This window comes from Scomber japonicus, chromosome 6 (assembly GCF_027409825.1).
Source record: "Scomber japonicus isolate fScoJap1 chromosome 6, fScoJap1.pri, whole genome shotgun sequence".
In the NCBI taxonomy this organism is placed as follows: Eukaryota; Metazoa; Chordata; class Actinopteri; order Scombriformes; family Scombridae; genus Scomber; species Scomber japonicus.
Window position 1 is genome coordinate 22959670 of NC_070583.1, and position 14160 is coordinate 22973829.

The 14160-nt window shown below is 38.3% G+C and overlaps 1 protein-coding gene across 1 annotated transcript; it reads left to right on the plus strand.

Annotated features, from left to right (window-relative positions):
* The first annotated feature begins 720 nt into the window (after positions 1-720).
* nek8 (NIMA-related kinase 8) lies at positions 721-12141 on the plus strand. Its single transcript, XM_053321069.1, has 15 exons — positions 721-801; positions 2056-2261; positions 3564-3796; positions 3922-4053; positions 4509-4717; positions 4827-4906; positions 5009-5193; positions 5868-6015; positions 6469-6545; positions 6974-7091; positions 7235-7385; positions 8313-8476; positions 8766-8918; positions 10067-10225; positions 11960-12141. The coding sequence occupies exons 1-15, from the start codon at positions 755-757 to the stop codon at positions 11986-11988; spliced, it is 2091 nt and encodes a 696-aa protein (XP_053177044.1). The 5' UTR covers positions 721-754; the 3' UTR covers positions 11989-12141.
* Positions 12142-14160: the final 2019 nt, after the last annotated feature.

Consider the following 14160-nt stretch of genomic DNA (forward strand, 5'->3'; position numbering starts at 1 on the left):
GTGGCTTATTGGGACACCTAATATAATATATTTGCTCCAGTTACTGTAATTGAACTTTTTGTTTAGCTTGGAAAATATCTAAAATTTGGAATAAGCTAGATTCTTTTCATCAGAACATGCTATCTATGTGGAGCCATAGTTAACACTTAACAAAGCAAAGAAAAATTAGTAAAGAATAATCTATCTTTTCTAATAAGAGCAATCTGGCTTTTTTCTATCAGTGTTTGTGGTTAAATGTCACATCCAACCAGTGATTTCACATATCTAACAGGTGACTCAGTAATGTTTAGGTTACCAGCAAAACTACAAGTTGTAATTGTTTTCTTCAAATACATTTAAGCACCTTCATTTGTAATTAAGCTTACATGATCAGTATATTATTACAGCAATAGTAAGTCCCTTCTACTTCAGCATGATATTTAGCTACACCGTAGTTAAAAGTTGGCAAAGGACAGAGACAGACAGAAACACATACACAAAAAAAGTAGTGTGTTTTCTCTTATTCGCTGCCTCTAAATCTCTTCCTGTACAACTGAAAACATTTATTAAAACTGTGAGAGTCACCAAAAGTAGTCATTAGCCTACTATACTTCTGTGAATCTACTTTTTTTCCTCATTTTGACAGGAAAAAAAAAGTTTGTTGTCTTTTCTTTTGTTTTTTTTTTTCTTGTCTTTTTCCCCTCGTCGCTTCCTGTAGTACCGGGGTCGGGTTGCCTGGAGACGTCGGAAGCGTTTGGGTGCAGCAGCAACAGCGATGGAGAAGTACGAAAAGATCAAAGTAGTTGGAAGAGGAGCATTTGGGTAAAACTTCAATACTTCCTAGCTGTTTTGTGTTACAGAAACCTTTGATGCCGCTATATACTCATAAATACCACGCTGACAGACATTAAGTAAGAGAGCCAGGCCTCTTTTTCCCCCCTCCAAAAAATCCTAACGGGATACGTCGTAGAGTCAAAATGTTCAGATGTTATTAGTTGGGCTTTTCTAGAAAAATAAGAAGAAGACATTGAGCGTGATTAACTTTAAACAAACAAACACGTGACGATAGAAATATTAGTGGCACTGGGGTTTTCCTAAAAGTTGCCTTCAAAGTTTTATGTAGACATTTTGGCTGCTTCTAGTAGGCTATAGCTAGAGTATAAAGTTACTTATTAGTCATTTTAGCTTGCAATCACATCACTTTCACTAAATAGTGCCCACGTCTCACATTTTAAGGACAAATATGTGATTTAAAGATGGTAAATGGACATAAATATTCTGCAAAATTGATATGAGATGACATACTATTCAGAGTCTTTTTTTGTTCTTAACCCTGGACCTTTCCTAATGTGGTATTACATACAGTATTCAAAAATAGAAATAAAAAGCGTAGTTGTTATTTATTTATTTATTTTTACATCTTTAACATTCCAAATGTATAAGTTTGACCCGTGTTTATTTAAAAAAAAAAAAAAAAATCAGCATTCAAACTGTTGTATTCATCGTATACTATAACATAGTGATAATTTTTTAAATAAGATTAATCAAACAGAAGGATTAATTAAACATTTATATTTATGATCAATCAATCAATCAATTAATCAGGCGTCAACGTTTTTCCAGTAAATTTATATCCAATGAGGCTATTCACATGACATTTTCACCAGACTTTGGTATTAACTCAAGAAATTCACATATATATATAAAAAAATCTAACATTAAAGTCCATAAATACAGTTATGTGTAATAAAGTGGAATTTCCCCCACTCTCAATTTAAATCTACATTTTTATACATTGCACTTTAATCATTGCTCCATCTGTAGTGAATGCTTTGAATTTGTACCTTCCTTACTTGAACAAAAGCAAACACCAACTCCTTGACTGTAGGCCTATTATTTTTTACTGCTCTACAAAACCAGTAGTGCATGTCATAATTATATTGCTTTACAAAATGAAAATACAATACATAAGTTCTTATAGCTTACAGCAACATTAATGTAACATTGTGATAGGAACTGTTTTTTCCAATAAGCACTTTTTCATCTATTCTTTCTTCATTATCTTCCCTCTGTCAGGATTGTTCACCTGTGCCGCAGGCGCAGTGACGGGGCTTTTGTCATCCTAAAGGAGATACCGGTGGAGCAGATGTCACGAGACGAACGCCTGGCAGCTCAGAATGAGTGTCAGGTACTGAAACTGCTCAACCACCCAAATATCATAGAGTACTATGAGAACTTCCTGGAAGACAAGGCCCTCATGATAGCTATGGAATATGCACCAGGTAATATCTTATTACATGAGCCCCCTTTTGTTCATTGTGTTAAAGTTATATTTTCCCATGGTTTAGTGCTTTAGGCCTCCTTACTTTTTTTCTTTCCCATGTCAGGCATGGGAATAACCTGCCGAGTCGTGGTTTGTTACATAGAACCATCTGAGAAGTCATCCATAGGAACTGTTGGAAAAGGGGAGCTTGGCAGTTGATTGGATGAACCAATCAACCATCACCGTCTATCATGGTCTTACCTTGTGAGACAGCTGGATTCGCAATGCTGATTGGTCGATACCAGCGATGGTTTTGACACAAGTGCATAACTTTAAACCTGACAAGATGGGTTCTTGCCAGATCTTGTGATTTTGTGAATCCAACTGCCTAGCAAGGTAAGCCTGGGAAGGCCAAACGAGAGCACCCAAAATGAGTCACTATGATTTGAAGGATTTGAAACTCTGTAGTAAGACTCAGAGCCTGATATCATCAGATGAGCCTCTTTCAGCTGAACACTGAACCCATTGCAGTCAGGGATCCTAGAGCTCCAGACAATCTTTTAAATAAGATTTTTTTCACCGTTGTGGTCTGTTGGGTTGCTTTATTTGCAGGTGGAACTTCCACAGATGACTAAGAATGATGAATTGATATTTGTTTGAAAATGTTGTACGAAAATACAAAGATATCCCAAACTGAACATTATTTTGTGCTTTTTTAAATAAACTTCTTATATTTTCTTCTCTCATTCTGTCATTAATTATTTATTATCATGCCATTTTGTTATTATCCTGACATTGTTGTAGTGATTTAGTTATTGTGTCATCCTTGACATTTTCGTGATGTGTGATGTAATATCCTCTTTCTTTTAACGTTAACTAACCTAAACTAAACTAAGTTTAGCAGGAAAATGGCTATATGTAAGAAAAAAAGGTAAATTCATGTTACAGACTAGCTTTGTTAAAAATGATTTCATAGCAATGTCCTGTTTCCTGATATTCAGGCAAGTCACTGGGAAAGGAACAAGGGTGTTAGGTTTAGATTTAGTTTGAGTTTTGACTTTGAAGTAGGGATTAGTTTGTAGCTTGGGGAAATTTTAGGCACAGTGCTTCATTGTGGTGGAAAGTAACGGACAAGTAAATTATAGTATGTTCACATTATTTACTTACGCAACCAGAGCACCTGCTTTGTACTTAAAGCCTATTGAATCCAATACTTACTGGTTATGACTCATCACTCAACCAGGTAACTTGTAAATGAAGTTTTACTGAAGTGAGAATGTCTTTATTGTGACTGTATTTAATGAATGGTCTCTGTATGCAGGTGGAACATTGGCTGACTACATACAGAAACGCTGTAACTCCCTGCTGGATGAGGACACCATCCTTCACTTCTTTGTACAGATCCTGCTCGCTTTGTACCACGTGCACAACAAACTCATCCTGCACAGAGACCTGAAGACACAGAATATTCTTCTTGACAAGCATCAGATGATCGTCAAAATCGGGGACTTCGGCATCTCCAAAATCCTTGTCAGCAAAAGCAAAGCTTACACGGTGAGCTCTTATGCCTTTCATGTGATTTAAAAATATACTGTGATTACTTAAGCGACATGCATATTCTGATTTGTTGAATTTTAACATGTTTTAGCACAAATGAATGCCTCTTTTTTCCTCTGTAGGTGGTTGGAACGCCCTGCTATATCTCCCCAGAGCTGTGTGAGGGAAAGCCATATAACCAGAAGAGTGACATCTGGGCTCTGGGCTGTGTGCTCTATGAACTAGCCAGCCTCAAGAGAGCCTTCGAGGCCGCTGTACTAAACATATTTTCTTTACAATAATCCCTGTCTTGTGGTGACTAAAATAATATTACTTTTCTGTTAGCTTTTGAAGTATTACTACTTGAATTCAATGTATGATACATGAAAGATTTCTGAGTGAAGGGTACGAAGGCTACAGATTCATCCTAACAACCGTCAGAGCTACACTATGAACATCAAGGGAGATTAATTCTTACAATAACTCTTACTACACTACACTCCTCTTAAAATAATATTTAATATATGGACACCAGGTTGTCTCATGTTTCAGTCTGAGGCAAATTGCTGCGGCTTTTGATTTTTTAACACAGATCAATAATTCACTCAAATCCTTTTACACAGTAGTATCTGTCTCCACTGCCAAATTCACAAGTTTCCTTTTGGTAGGGATTGGGGATTTTTCTATCTAGCTCTTATGTATCTTATAATTAAATTTTTGTATTTTTCAGAATCTCCCCGCCCTCGTTCTGAAGATCATGAGCGGTACCTTCGCTCCGATTTCAGACCGGTACAGCCCAGAACTCCGACAGCTCATTCTCAACATGCTCAATCTGGATCCATCCAAACGTCCTCAACTCAATGAAATAATGGCTCTTCCCATATGCATCAGGCCCCTGCTTAATCTCTACACAGACATAGGCAATGTCAAGATGCGCAGGTGAAGCCTCAACGCATGATTTGAAGTTTTAATAGACTTTGTGAATTGTGAATAAATGTTCCTGTATTTTGTGTAAATTAAGAAATCATTTTTTTCTGTTTTTTTCCAGGATTGAGAAACCACTCTCTACTGTGCAGACTGGCCCACATGGCAGACAAGGAGGGAGAGTACCTACGAACAGGTCCAGAGGTCAGGCACATCTTAACATTATTTGACAACAAAATAAACTTGAAGAGGTTGATTGTACAACTTTAATTCCAAATTTGATTGTTGTCTTTTGGGCTGAAACAGATGGATCAGTCGGTTTAGCAACAGGGAAGTTGCACTCCCTCCCACTGTCCTCGGTGTACACGTGGGGCAGTGGCATCTCAGCTCCTCTCCGCCTGCCTATGCTCAACACTGAGGTGCTTCAGGTGTCTCTAGGTCGCACTCAGAAGATGGGGGTGACCAAGTCAGGCCGGCTGATCACCTGGGAGGTCTGTGTTTTTATTCTTTTCTCTATTTTTATCATTTCCTGAAGTACAACATCATAAAGGAAAAATGCAACCTCAAACTTTGAAACACTGGATTTTTTCTTATTCTCACAGATATCGAGTGGTTGTGGTTGTTACACTCATATATTTCTAACATAGCTATGATTCAGTACATCTTCTTTTAGCTTTTAAAAATATTAGTGGTAATTGGTAAAAGGTTTTGATATCAGTTCAACACAGAACCTATTTGTTGACTCATTATGTTTTACTGACAAACATCCCAGAGGAAACTCCAGCGCAAAAGGGCAAGAGACTGCAAATTCAATGCCAGCAGTAGCTTCAGCAGTCCAACGTGCAATACAACCACCAGCTATGTTGCCCGTCTGAATTCTAGGAAATAGTAGGAAATGTAGAAAATCACCAACTGAGGCAGAATTAAATGAGGCGAGATGCTGAAAATGGGCACATTAAAAACACTTAATAATAAAATAACAGCTGGAAGGCACCAAACATCACAGTTTAATGGTATCTAATGGTATATCCAGGGGTGAATTTTTCCTTTAAAATCTCTAGTTACCTATGTTTACCAGAAAAGTGTAATATTCTCACTCTGCCGCAATAAATACTTATCTTCTACGCTCTCAAAAAAGACTAATAATAACCATTTATCATCACAGGCTCCATCAGTGGGGTCTGGTGAGGCCAGTCTGCCTGGTGTGGTGGAGCAGATGCAACCTCAGTTCATTTCACGCTTCCTAGAGGGTCAGTCTGGAGTCACCATCAAATCTGTGTCCTGTGGTGATCTTTTTACCACCTGCATGACAGGTTGGTGGTCTGTCCCCGCTTTAAGAAATCAATGTTTATTCTCTGCTTTCTGCAACACATGGATATGAAACACTGACACAGAATTTAAACGTGCTTATGTAAGTTTGGATGTAGTCAGCTTTTTTATTGTACTTGATCAGATAGCATGGTTTCACTTGTAAAATAAACTCTTCTGTTCTTACCTACAACTTAAATTGTGATACTCCTTCAGTCAGTGCACGCCAGGAGGCTGTCGTCAGCCTGTCCGGCATTGCAAAGTAGATAACACAGGATTAAAGACCCTTCCTCTTAGCTCAGTTACCTCTCTTTCATCACTTTTCACTGTAGTGACACAGATTAGCATTTCCTACTGTAGATAGGTATTAGAAGCATTCTGTTGATCCGCACAAGGATACGCCTACGCCCATCAACAAATAGTAGCTCTAATCCCTTCTTTTTATTTTCAATTTGCAGACAGGGGCATTATCATGACTTTCGGAAGCGGGAGCAACGGTTGTCTAGGGCATGGGAACTTTAATGATGTAACACAGGTACGCGTTCACCCTTCAAAGGAAAATATTTGAATGTTGCACTGATTTCACACATACACACATTTGCCACAGTTTTGTAGTATTTCTCTGCTATGTAAACAGATCTACACTTTTACTCACTGCTTACAATGCTTTGTGTCTTCCAAAGTTATTTGAGACTTAGTGTACTTATAATGAATGTGGCTACAAAGCTGTTCTATTCTCACAGCTCCTAATTATTTTATGCCCTATTTTGTACACTTCCTGTTAAAATATGTGAGTAGATAATTACATTATGGCAAAAATGTCTGAAAATTGTGAAAATCACATTGTAGAATAAAACATACCTTAATACATGTTTTGACCCAATAGACTTTTTTTTTAAATATGTAATTTTGATATTACAATTATGAGATTCATTTACTGTCTTTCTCTGTTTTTGTGCTTAGCCCAAGATAGTAGAGGCACTCCTTGGCTATGAGTTGGTTCAGGTGTCGTGTGGTGCTTCCCATGTTCTCGCTGTAACCAATGAAAGAGAAGTATTTTCATGGGGAAGAGGAGACAATGGTATAGTAAATTAACTGGTTGTTATCAGTCAGTCTACCTTAGTATTCCCCCTCTGGTGTTTGTTTGTAAAGCATGTCACTGATTTATGACAGCAGCAGTTAAGTGCACAGACTGATTGTTGGGTTTATGTTCCTGCTTGTAAGGTCGCCTCGGATTAGGCACCCAAGACACCCACAACTGTCCACAGCAGGTGTGTTTACCTGTGGACTTTGAGGCCCAGAGGGTGATGTGTGGAGTTGACTGCTCCATGATTGTCAGCACCCAGCACAGCATTGTGGCATGTGGAAGCAACAGGTAATTATTGTAGATTTTTCCCGCCCATTAGTCCTGGTAGACTGACAGGAGCTAATGAATCGCAGTGAAACATGCCTCATTTCACAATTAATGAGATGACATCACAACTGTACATTTGTCATAAAGAATATATTTTATAAAAGCGATATTTATTTTTAAAACAACATTACACTTCCCATAGGCTAATGTTCTAAACCTGTTCATGTGAATGAGGTGATGATGAATTAAATGGTGCAGAGATAGTTTGTTTGTATGTAACCAGTGACACAGCACTTTCTTTTCCTTCACTGTTAATCTCTCTCTCAGAGAGGTTTTGAACAGGATGTGGAGCTTTGTATGAGTAGGAGTTGCAGGAGTCAACACAGTTGGTTTCATTTTGGGTCTGAGTGGAGGCAGCATTATTCAGATACCTGTGACTCAGCAGCTGTCTTACAGACAAGGAAAGGGGTCATTCTTCCTCATTCTTTGTCTTTCTCTGGATCTTTAATTCCACTACTAACACTAAATAATAATATGTGTTTCTGTTGATCTTTTTCTGAGAGCAGGACCTCAGACTGAGAGATGGTTAAGTTCTTCTTCTTAGTCTTTACTGTCATTTTCATGAATGGAGCTTTCTCTACAACCTGCCAGACGTCTGACCTTATATGGTATTTTGGGGGCGTCATTCATGTTAATTTACTATTCTCTGGACGCGCGTTCATTTAGAACAGGTGGGATTGATCAAATTTACAAATGTCATTTATGACTGTTTCCTGTTGATACGAATGTTTGGTGAATCCGACGTGGCACACTCGTAAATTCCACCTCACGAAAAAAGTATGACAGATTTAAGAAGAAAAATACGAACATATTCTTGCATCTGGCCCATTGTCTTTCAATACACACATGTCTCTGTTATAAATACTTTTGTTGTTTTGTTGTGATCAGGTTCAACAAGCTTGGGTTGGATAGAATAACAGCTGGAGAGGAACCAAATCCCTCAAATCAGGTGGAAGAAGTCCATTCTTACACTCCTGTCCAATCAACCCCACTAAACAGTGAGAAGATTGTTTACATTGACATAGGAACAGCCCATTCTGTTGCTGTTACAGGTGAAATATTCTCATTATTAATATAATCTAAGTTGTGATGTGCAGTTGTTTGTAGTGACACATCTCTGTGTGAATGTCATTTAGGTCATTTAGAGCTGCTTAAAGTAAAGCTTTAATGATTCATGCAGCACCAGATAGTTTGAAAATCTACTTAGCTTAAAATGAAGCTGCCAATAATCAAACATATTCTTAGTAATTGTGTTAGATTTTTTTTTTCTAAAGCAACACTTACCACCGTTAAAAAGCCACTTGTGTAATGTTCGGTGTCATCCACACTTTCCGTCTCCAGAGAGCGGTCAGTGTTTTACTTTTGGCAGCAACCAGCATGGACAGATGGGCTGTAGTTCCCGTCGTAGCAGCCGTGTGCCTTATCCGGTGCCTGGCCTGCAGAATATCACTATGGCTGCCTGTGGAGATGCTTTCACTCTAGCAATCGGATCCGGTGAGTAGAAGGGAGTGAATGTTATGTTTTTATCTTTTCTGTTTAAAAGTGGTGAGTTTTATTGTCACTGCATTGTAATTAATTTGCATGCATGTTGTACTCACTTTATTAATGACATTTTGGTAATGACATCAGGCAAAATTGATGACTGAAACATCGTTAATGAAGTGAGTCCAAGTGACAGACAGTGTGTAGGATTCTTTGTGGTTTGTTTCCTTCCCAAGTCAGGAGTTTTTGATGCTACTTTCCTGTCACTAAGACTTTAATGGTGCGCAAGAACTTTGCTGACATTGTTCTCAAAGTGAGAAATTGAACAGCATACTATTCACAAGCCATGTTGTTTGGGATAAACGGGTGCTGTTTGGCAGCTGGCTTGAAATAACAGTTTCCAAAATGAACTTGGATACACTTGTGCACAAAAGAAGCATTTTCAAAAAGGACAGACGCTGTATTCTCCCTTGTTGTTAATGCCTTGCTCAAAAATGTTTTTAGACCTTTGTATGAGTTGGAATTGCTCAAATAAACACAACACTGTTCCTCTAAGCTCTTAAATATCTGCTGTTTAGCTTATTTGGAAGAAAACATGTCTCCATTGAGACCACACAACAGTAATATAACTTAACCTCAAAAACAAGATAGATTAAATGTTCACTGTGATTGGATTTTGTTACTTGAACAAGTTTCAAGTTTTTTTCATGTTATTCTGAAATGAATTGAGAGTTTAAAACCAGCAGTGGTGACACACGGCTTTGAAAAATGGTTGGCAGTAATGTAAACTATAGAGAGTTTTTATTTAGCTAATGGGCACATACTTAACCATTGGTATGGTCCTTTAAACATGTGGGTTAACAGATAGGTTACAGATGTGTGTGTGTGTGTATTTTGTTCTTATAGTGGAGGCTAAAATGGTAAAAATGTTATATTGTTCCAATGATTGGCTCCCCCGGGGTGAAGGCCAGCAGTGCCAGCCATGCCTGTAGGTTTTCTTTGTCAGGGGAAGGCTTTGTTCAACAGATAGAGCCATTATGCTGCCACCGCAGGAGAGGCAGAGCTGTCAGTTAAAGATTTGTGTGGATTAATGCGTCCTGGGGGTGCGCTGTGAATTTGGAGAAATGGTGACAGGCTTCTTCTTCTTCTTCCTTCCGCAGATGGGGAGGTGTATACCTGGGGAAAGGGGGCCCGTGGACGCCTCGGAAGGAAAGAGGAGGACTCTGGGATACCAAAGGCGGTGCAGCTCGACGAGAGTCACCCGTTCACGGTGACATCAGTGGCTTGTTGTCATGGCAACACTCTGCTGGCAGTGAAACGTAATATTTCGCTTATTACCCTTTGTTAACAAACACTGTGAGATGTTAGGATGTGGTGAAATCTAACTGAGGGTACTAATCCTCAGATGAAAGACGAGCTGAACTTGAGACAAGCTTCCCTTGATAACGTCGACGGAGATGCATGTTTTTCTGTGTAGAACTGTGAACCTGAAAGGACTCATTTGTAACTTTGAAAGCTCACCCACTAAAGACATGGCTTTGTTTCACATCGTCTTAACCTCATTATATTCTCCAAGCCATACCAGTGACAGAGCTACATAACTTCTTTATGTCTGTTTATATTAACAGAATGGTTTCTTTCAACCATCCTTTGAAAATGTGGCAAAAATCTCTCCATCTGCCAAGATTCAAGAAACTTTATTGCCTGTCACATAGTAACAGTAATTCCTCTTTGACACGACACAATCCAAGTGATAATTTAGTCCAACCCTGCAATGTGGCTTTTAATTTTAGAGAGGACTGAATGACGTGGCCACAGACGTCTTTCTGAGAGGAATAGAAGACACCCAGGCTGCGTTTTGTTCCTCTTTCTCCCAACAGTGGCAGTGTAAGAGCCAGAGATTCTGATGGATACTGAAAAACAGTGAAGGTGGGATTAAATCGTCCCTCTGCATACAAATTGAAAATAGATGCAGATTTAAAGAAGATTAAACTGCATCACAATTTAATAAGTAACAGAGATGTTGGTAATCCTTGCTACGGCCTGCAGGAATGCTGTTTAAACGTTCCTTTGACCCGCACCATGTGACAAGGACATGGAGACCAAGATGGACTGCCACTGTGGTTGCACTCATGGAGATGATACAGGGCTCTGTGAGAGGACAAGAGGACGCTATGTTTATATTTAACCTTAAGACAAATACTGGGATTTTATTAGAGAAGTCAGTGGATATTGTATCAGAATGGACAAAGAGTAAAGGGTGTGTTGACTGAAAAAAAAACACCACTTAATATAAAGAAACCAAAAACTGTTCTGTTTCCTTTGGAGCTTCTACCATTTTATGTTGTGTGTAGCCATCAGTCATCTTTTAAAACCATAGTTATGTATTGATGCTGAATTGCGTTAAAACTCCAGTGTCTCTGTGAGGTATTTTTCCAGCAGCAGACATTCAGGTGTCAAAGTGCCGGTATGTTTTCTTGCACAAATTGAAAATCACTAAATCTGACTACTTTCATGCTACATAAGAATAAGAATGCAGTCACACCCTGGCTCAAGGCAAAGACCACACGAGTAGTAACTAAAATAGGTTTTTTTTAGATAACTGAAAGAGAAATTAAACTAAACACAGTGTGGAAGCCATGTGAGAGAGAAAAAGTGGCTGATCGCCAGTTGGCTGCAGGTGAGCTGAATATCCCTGACGGCACAACTCCACCCACCAGGTTCCAGTGAGCAAAAACACTGGTTCTTCAAAATATATCAAAAATATGAAAACTATTCACCACACCTATTCAAAGATACATAATGAACAAGAAATGTACTAAAACTCTGCAAAACATTATACAAACACTACACAGGTGTTGCAGGTGTAACTGGGCTGTCATTTAACTGGTCATATTGGTAGTGGAACATGACAGGCTTGTATCGGTATTTAATTAACCTTAAGCCATTATCGGCCTGATTATTGGCAAATTGACGCATCGGTAGACCATAATTTGTGCAGCAGAATAGGTGTTGCACTGATGTTTTTCTTTTGTCCTTTGCGTTTGTTTCAGCTTTGCTTGACGAACCCTCCCCGAGATGATGTTTTCCTAAACGGTAACCTGTACCCACTCAGCATTCATCATGAAGCCTGGTGGTGGCTTGAGGTGAAGGACAGCTTCCTCTGAATAACTCCTCCCAAGGGCCCATCTGTGCCGCAGTTGAAAGATTCCCTTTCATACTGCAGCTGCGACCACAGAATTTCACTTGATCCTCCTCTCATCTATTTAGTTGTTTTTGTTGTTTTTGTTTGTTTTTTGTTTCATTTTTGATATGATGGAGCAAAAAACAAAAAAAAGCCAAAACCTGACTGGTTCAGCAGGTGTATCTCACCGTGAGGATAGTTGAAGGAGTGTTGTAACACTTGCTGAAGCTGGATCACAGGAAGTCATTAGGCAGCTTTCATGTGGTGAGCTATTGTCCTCTCTCACATGCAGGGTGTGCATGATAAACCATGAAAGGCCAGTAAAAGTCAAACTGGTTTGAGCTTTCTTAAGCCAGTGCTGAATGAGATGATACAAGGCATAGAAACCAAAATAATGAATGTCATTTCAGTGTTAAGTAACTCATCAGTCAAATGAACCAAACAGATTAATCTCGATCACATCGTCGGCGGTCACATTGTGCTTTATTGGATTAGCCCTCCGCTACATTGAGTCAGCAGCAGTGTTCAAATCAGATAACGACATGTTGTTTAGTATTAGACTTAAACCAACACTTAAACAACAAGACTTTATAGTGTTAAAGAGACTGTGTCACTCCCTCATTCACTCATTCGCTCAGTCATCATTATAATAAACACTCAGTAGTTTACTCTGTAGTGTTTAGTAAATCAAGATTTCAGACATTTAATGGATCACCATTTTGCTTAATCACTGCACAGCTGTTTATCTTTGCAGCTATTAAATGTGGCACGTTGTATTGTGGGCTTGTTATAGAAAGTAGTGTGTGTGCCACGATCACTACTTTTTATGTTACATTATATGAACCTTTGAGGACACTAAATTGTGCATACATTTCACAGTTGGACACTAAGTGAAAATGACAGTATATATAGTGCACTATATTTTAAGTAGGGAGTGAGTTCAGGCACATCCTGTGTATTTTTGGAAGATTCAGTAACTCATTGAAATGTGCATTATATTTTAACATGGTGTATGTTGTGTAAACTGTATGTATAGGGTGACTTATGTGCCGAGGGAGGGAAAACTTTGTGGTCGTAATTTGTATATTTACATTTTCATATTTATTGCCATTATCACTCACTGTGTTTGTCATAAAAACACTTGACGCAGTTTGATTGCTGGTCATCTGAAATAAAAAATTTGAACATGATAAAAACTCTTTATTATTTGAGAAGATGGTTGCATTGTGTATAGACCTGAAATTAGAGAGGCGCAGTTCTTCAGAGAGCGAGAATGCTTTTATCTCTTCACAACCCGCTTTTCTCTGCCTTCATATGAATCCTATGCGCTACTGAAATGAATATTTATGGTGAATTTATAAGAGAAGGTAATCACTCTGGTGGCTGCTAGTGGATATATGGAAATAATGACTGATCATGATTTAATCACAATGGGAAGGTTGACTTTAAAATGCAATACTTACAGATAAGCTAAAACGTAACACACAATTACACTTGTTTCTCACATTAAGCAGCTGATTTACTGTGTTGTTTATTACATTTAAGTATTTAGCAGTTAGTTTGATCACTATGCGATTAATATGCAGTTTTGATAAATAATGCATTTATTAAGATGCAAATAAGTGCTTACTTGTTTTCTCTCTGTCTGTCTCTCTCTCTCCATATATATGTGTGTATATGTATATGTACACACACTTTCAAGTCATTATTCGTCATTTTAGATGTGTTGATCCATATTCTGTGGATTTAGATCAGTTACTATTGTTTTCTTGTGTGATGATGTAATGATGATGTAATCCAGTGGCAATACATCAGGTGAAAACTGATCTGAATATGGGTGGGTGTGCACATTATAACTACTGTCCAAAAAAAAAAGGATATCCATTTAGCTGTCGTTGTTTTCTTAATCTGTGTAGCAATGTTAGTTAGGTTGTATTTGTTAGAAAACAAATAAGCTATATTTCAATATAAAAAAAACAGGGAATAATAGAAGATGCCTTGATTTCTTTTTTCAAAAAAATGTGTGCTCCACCACCAGAGGGCACCTGTCACCTCTCACAGTAGTCAATG

What these genes read in the sequence shown, in the direction of transcription:
- nek8 (XM_053321069.1), top strand. Translation starts at nt 755, where the DNA reads ATGGAGAAGTACGAAAAGATCAAAGTAGTTGGAAGAGGAGCATTTGG. An exon ending in ACCTACGAACAGGTCCAGAG is followed by an intron (nt 4,907 to 5,008) that starts GTCAGGCACATC and finishes GGGCTGAAACAG; the next exon opens with ATGGATCAGTCGGTTTAGCA. An exon ending in CCATTCTGTTGCTGTTACAG is followed by an intron (nt 8,477 to 8,765) that starts GTGAAATATTCT and finishes TTCCGTCTCCAG; the next exon opens with AGAGCGGTCAGTGTTTTACT.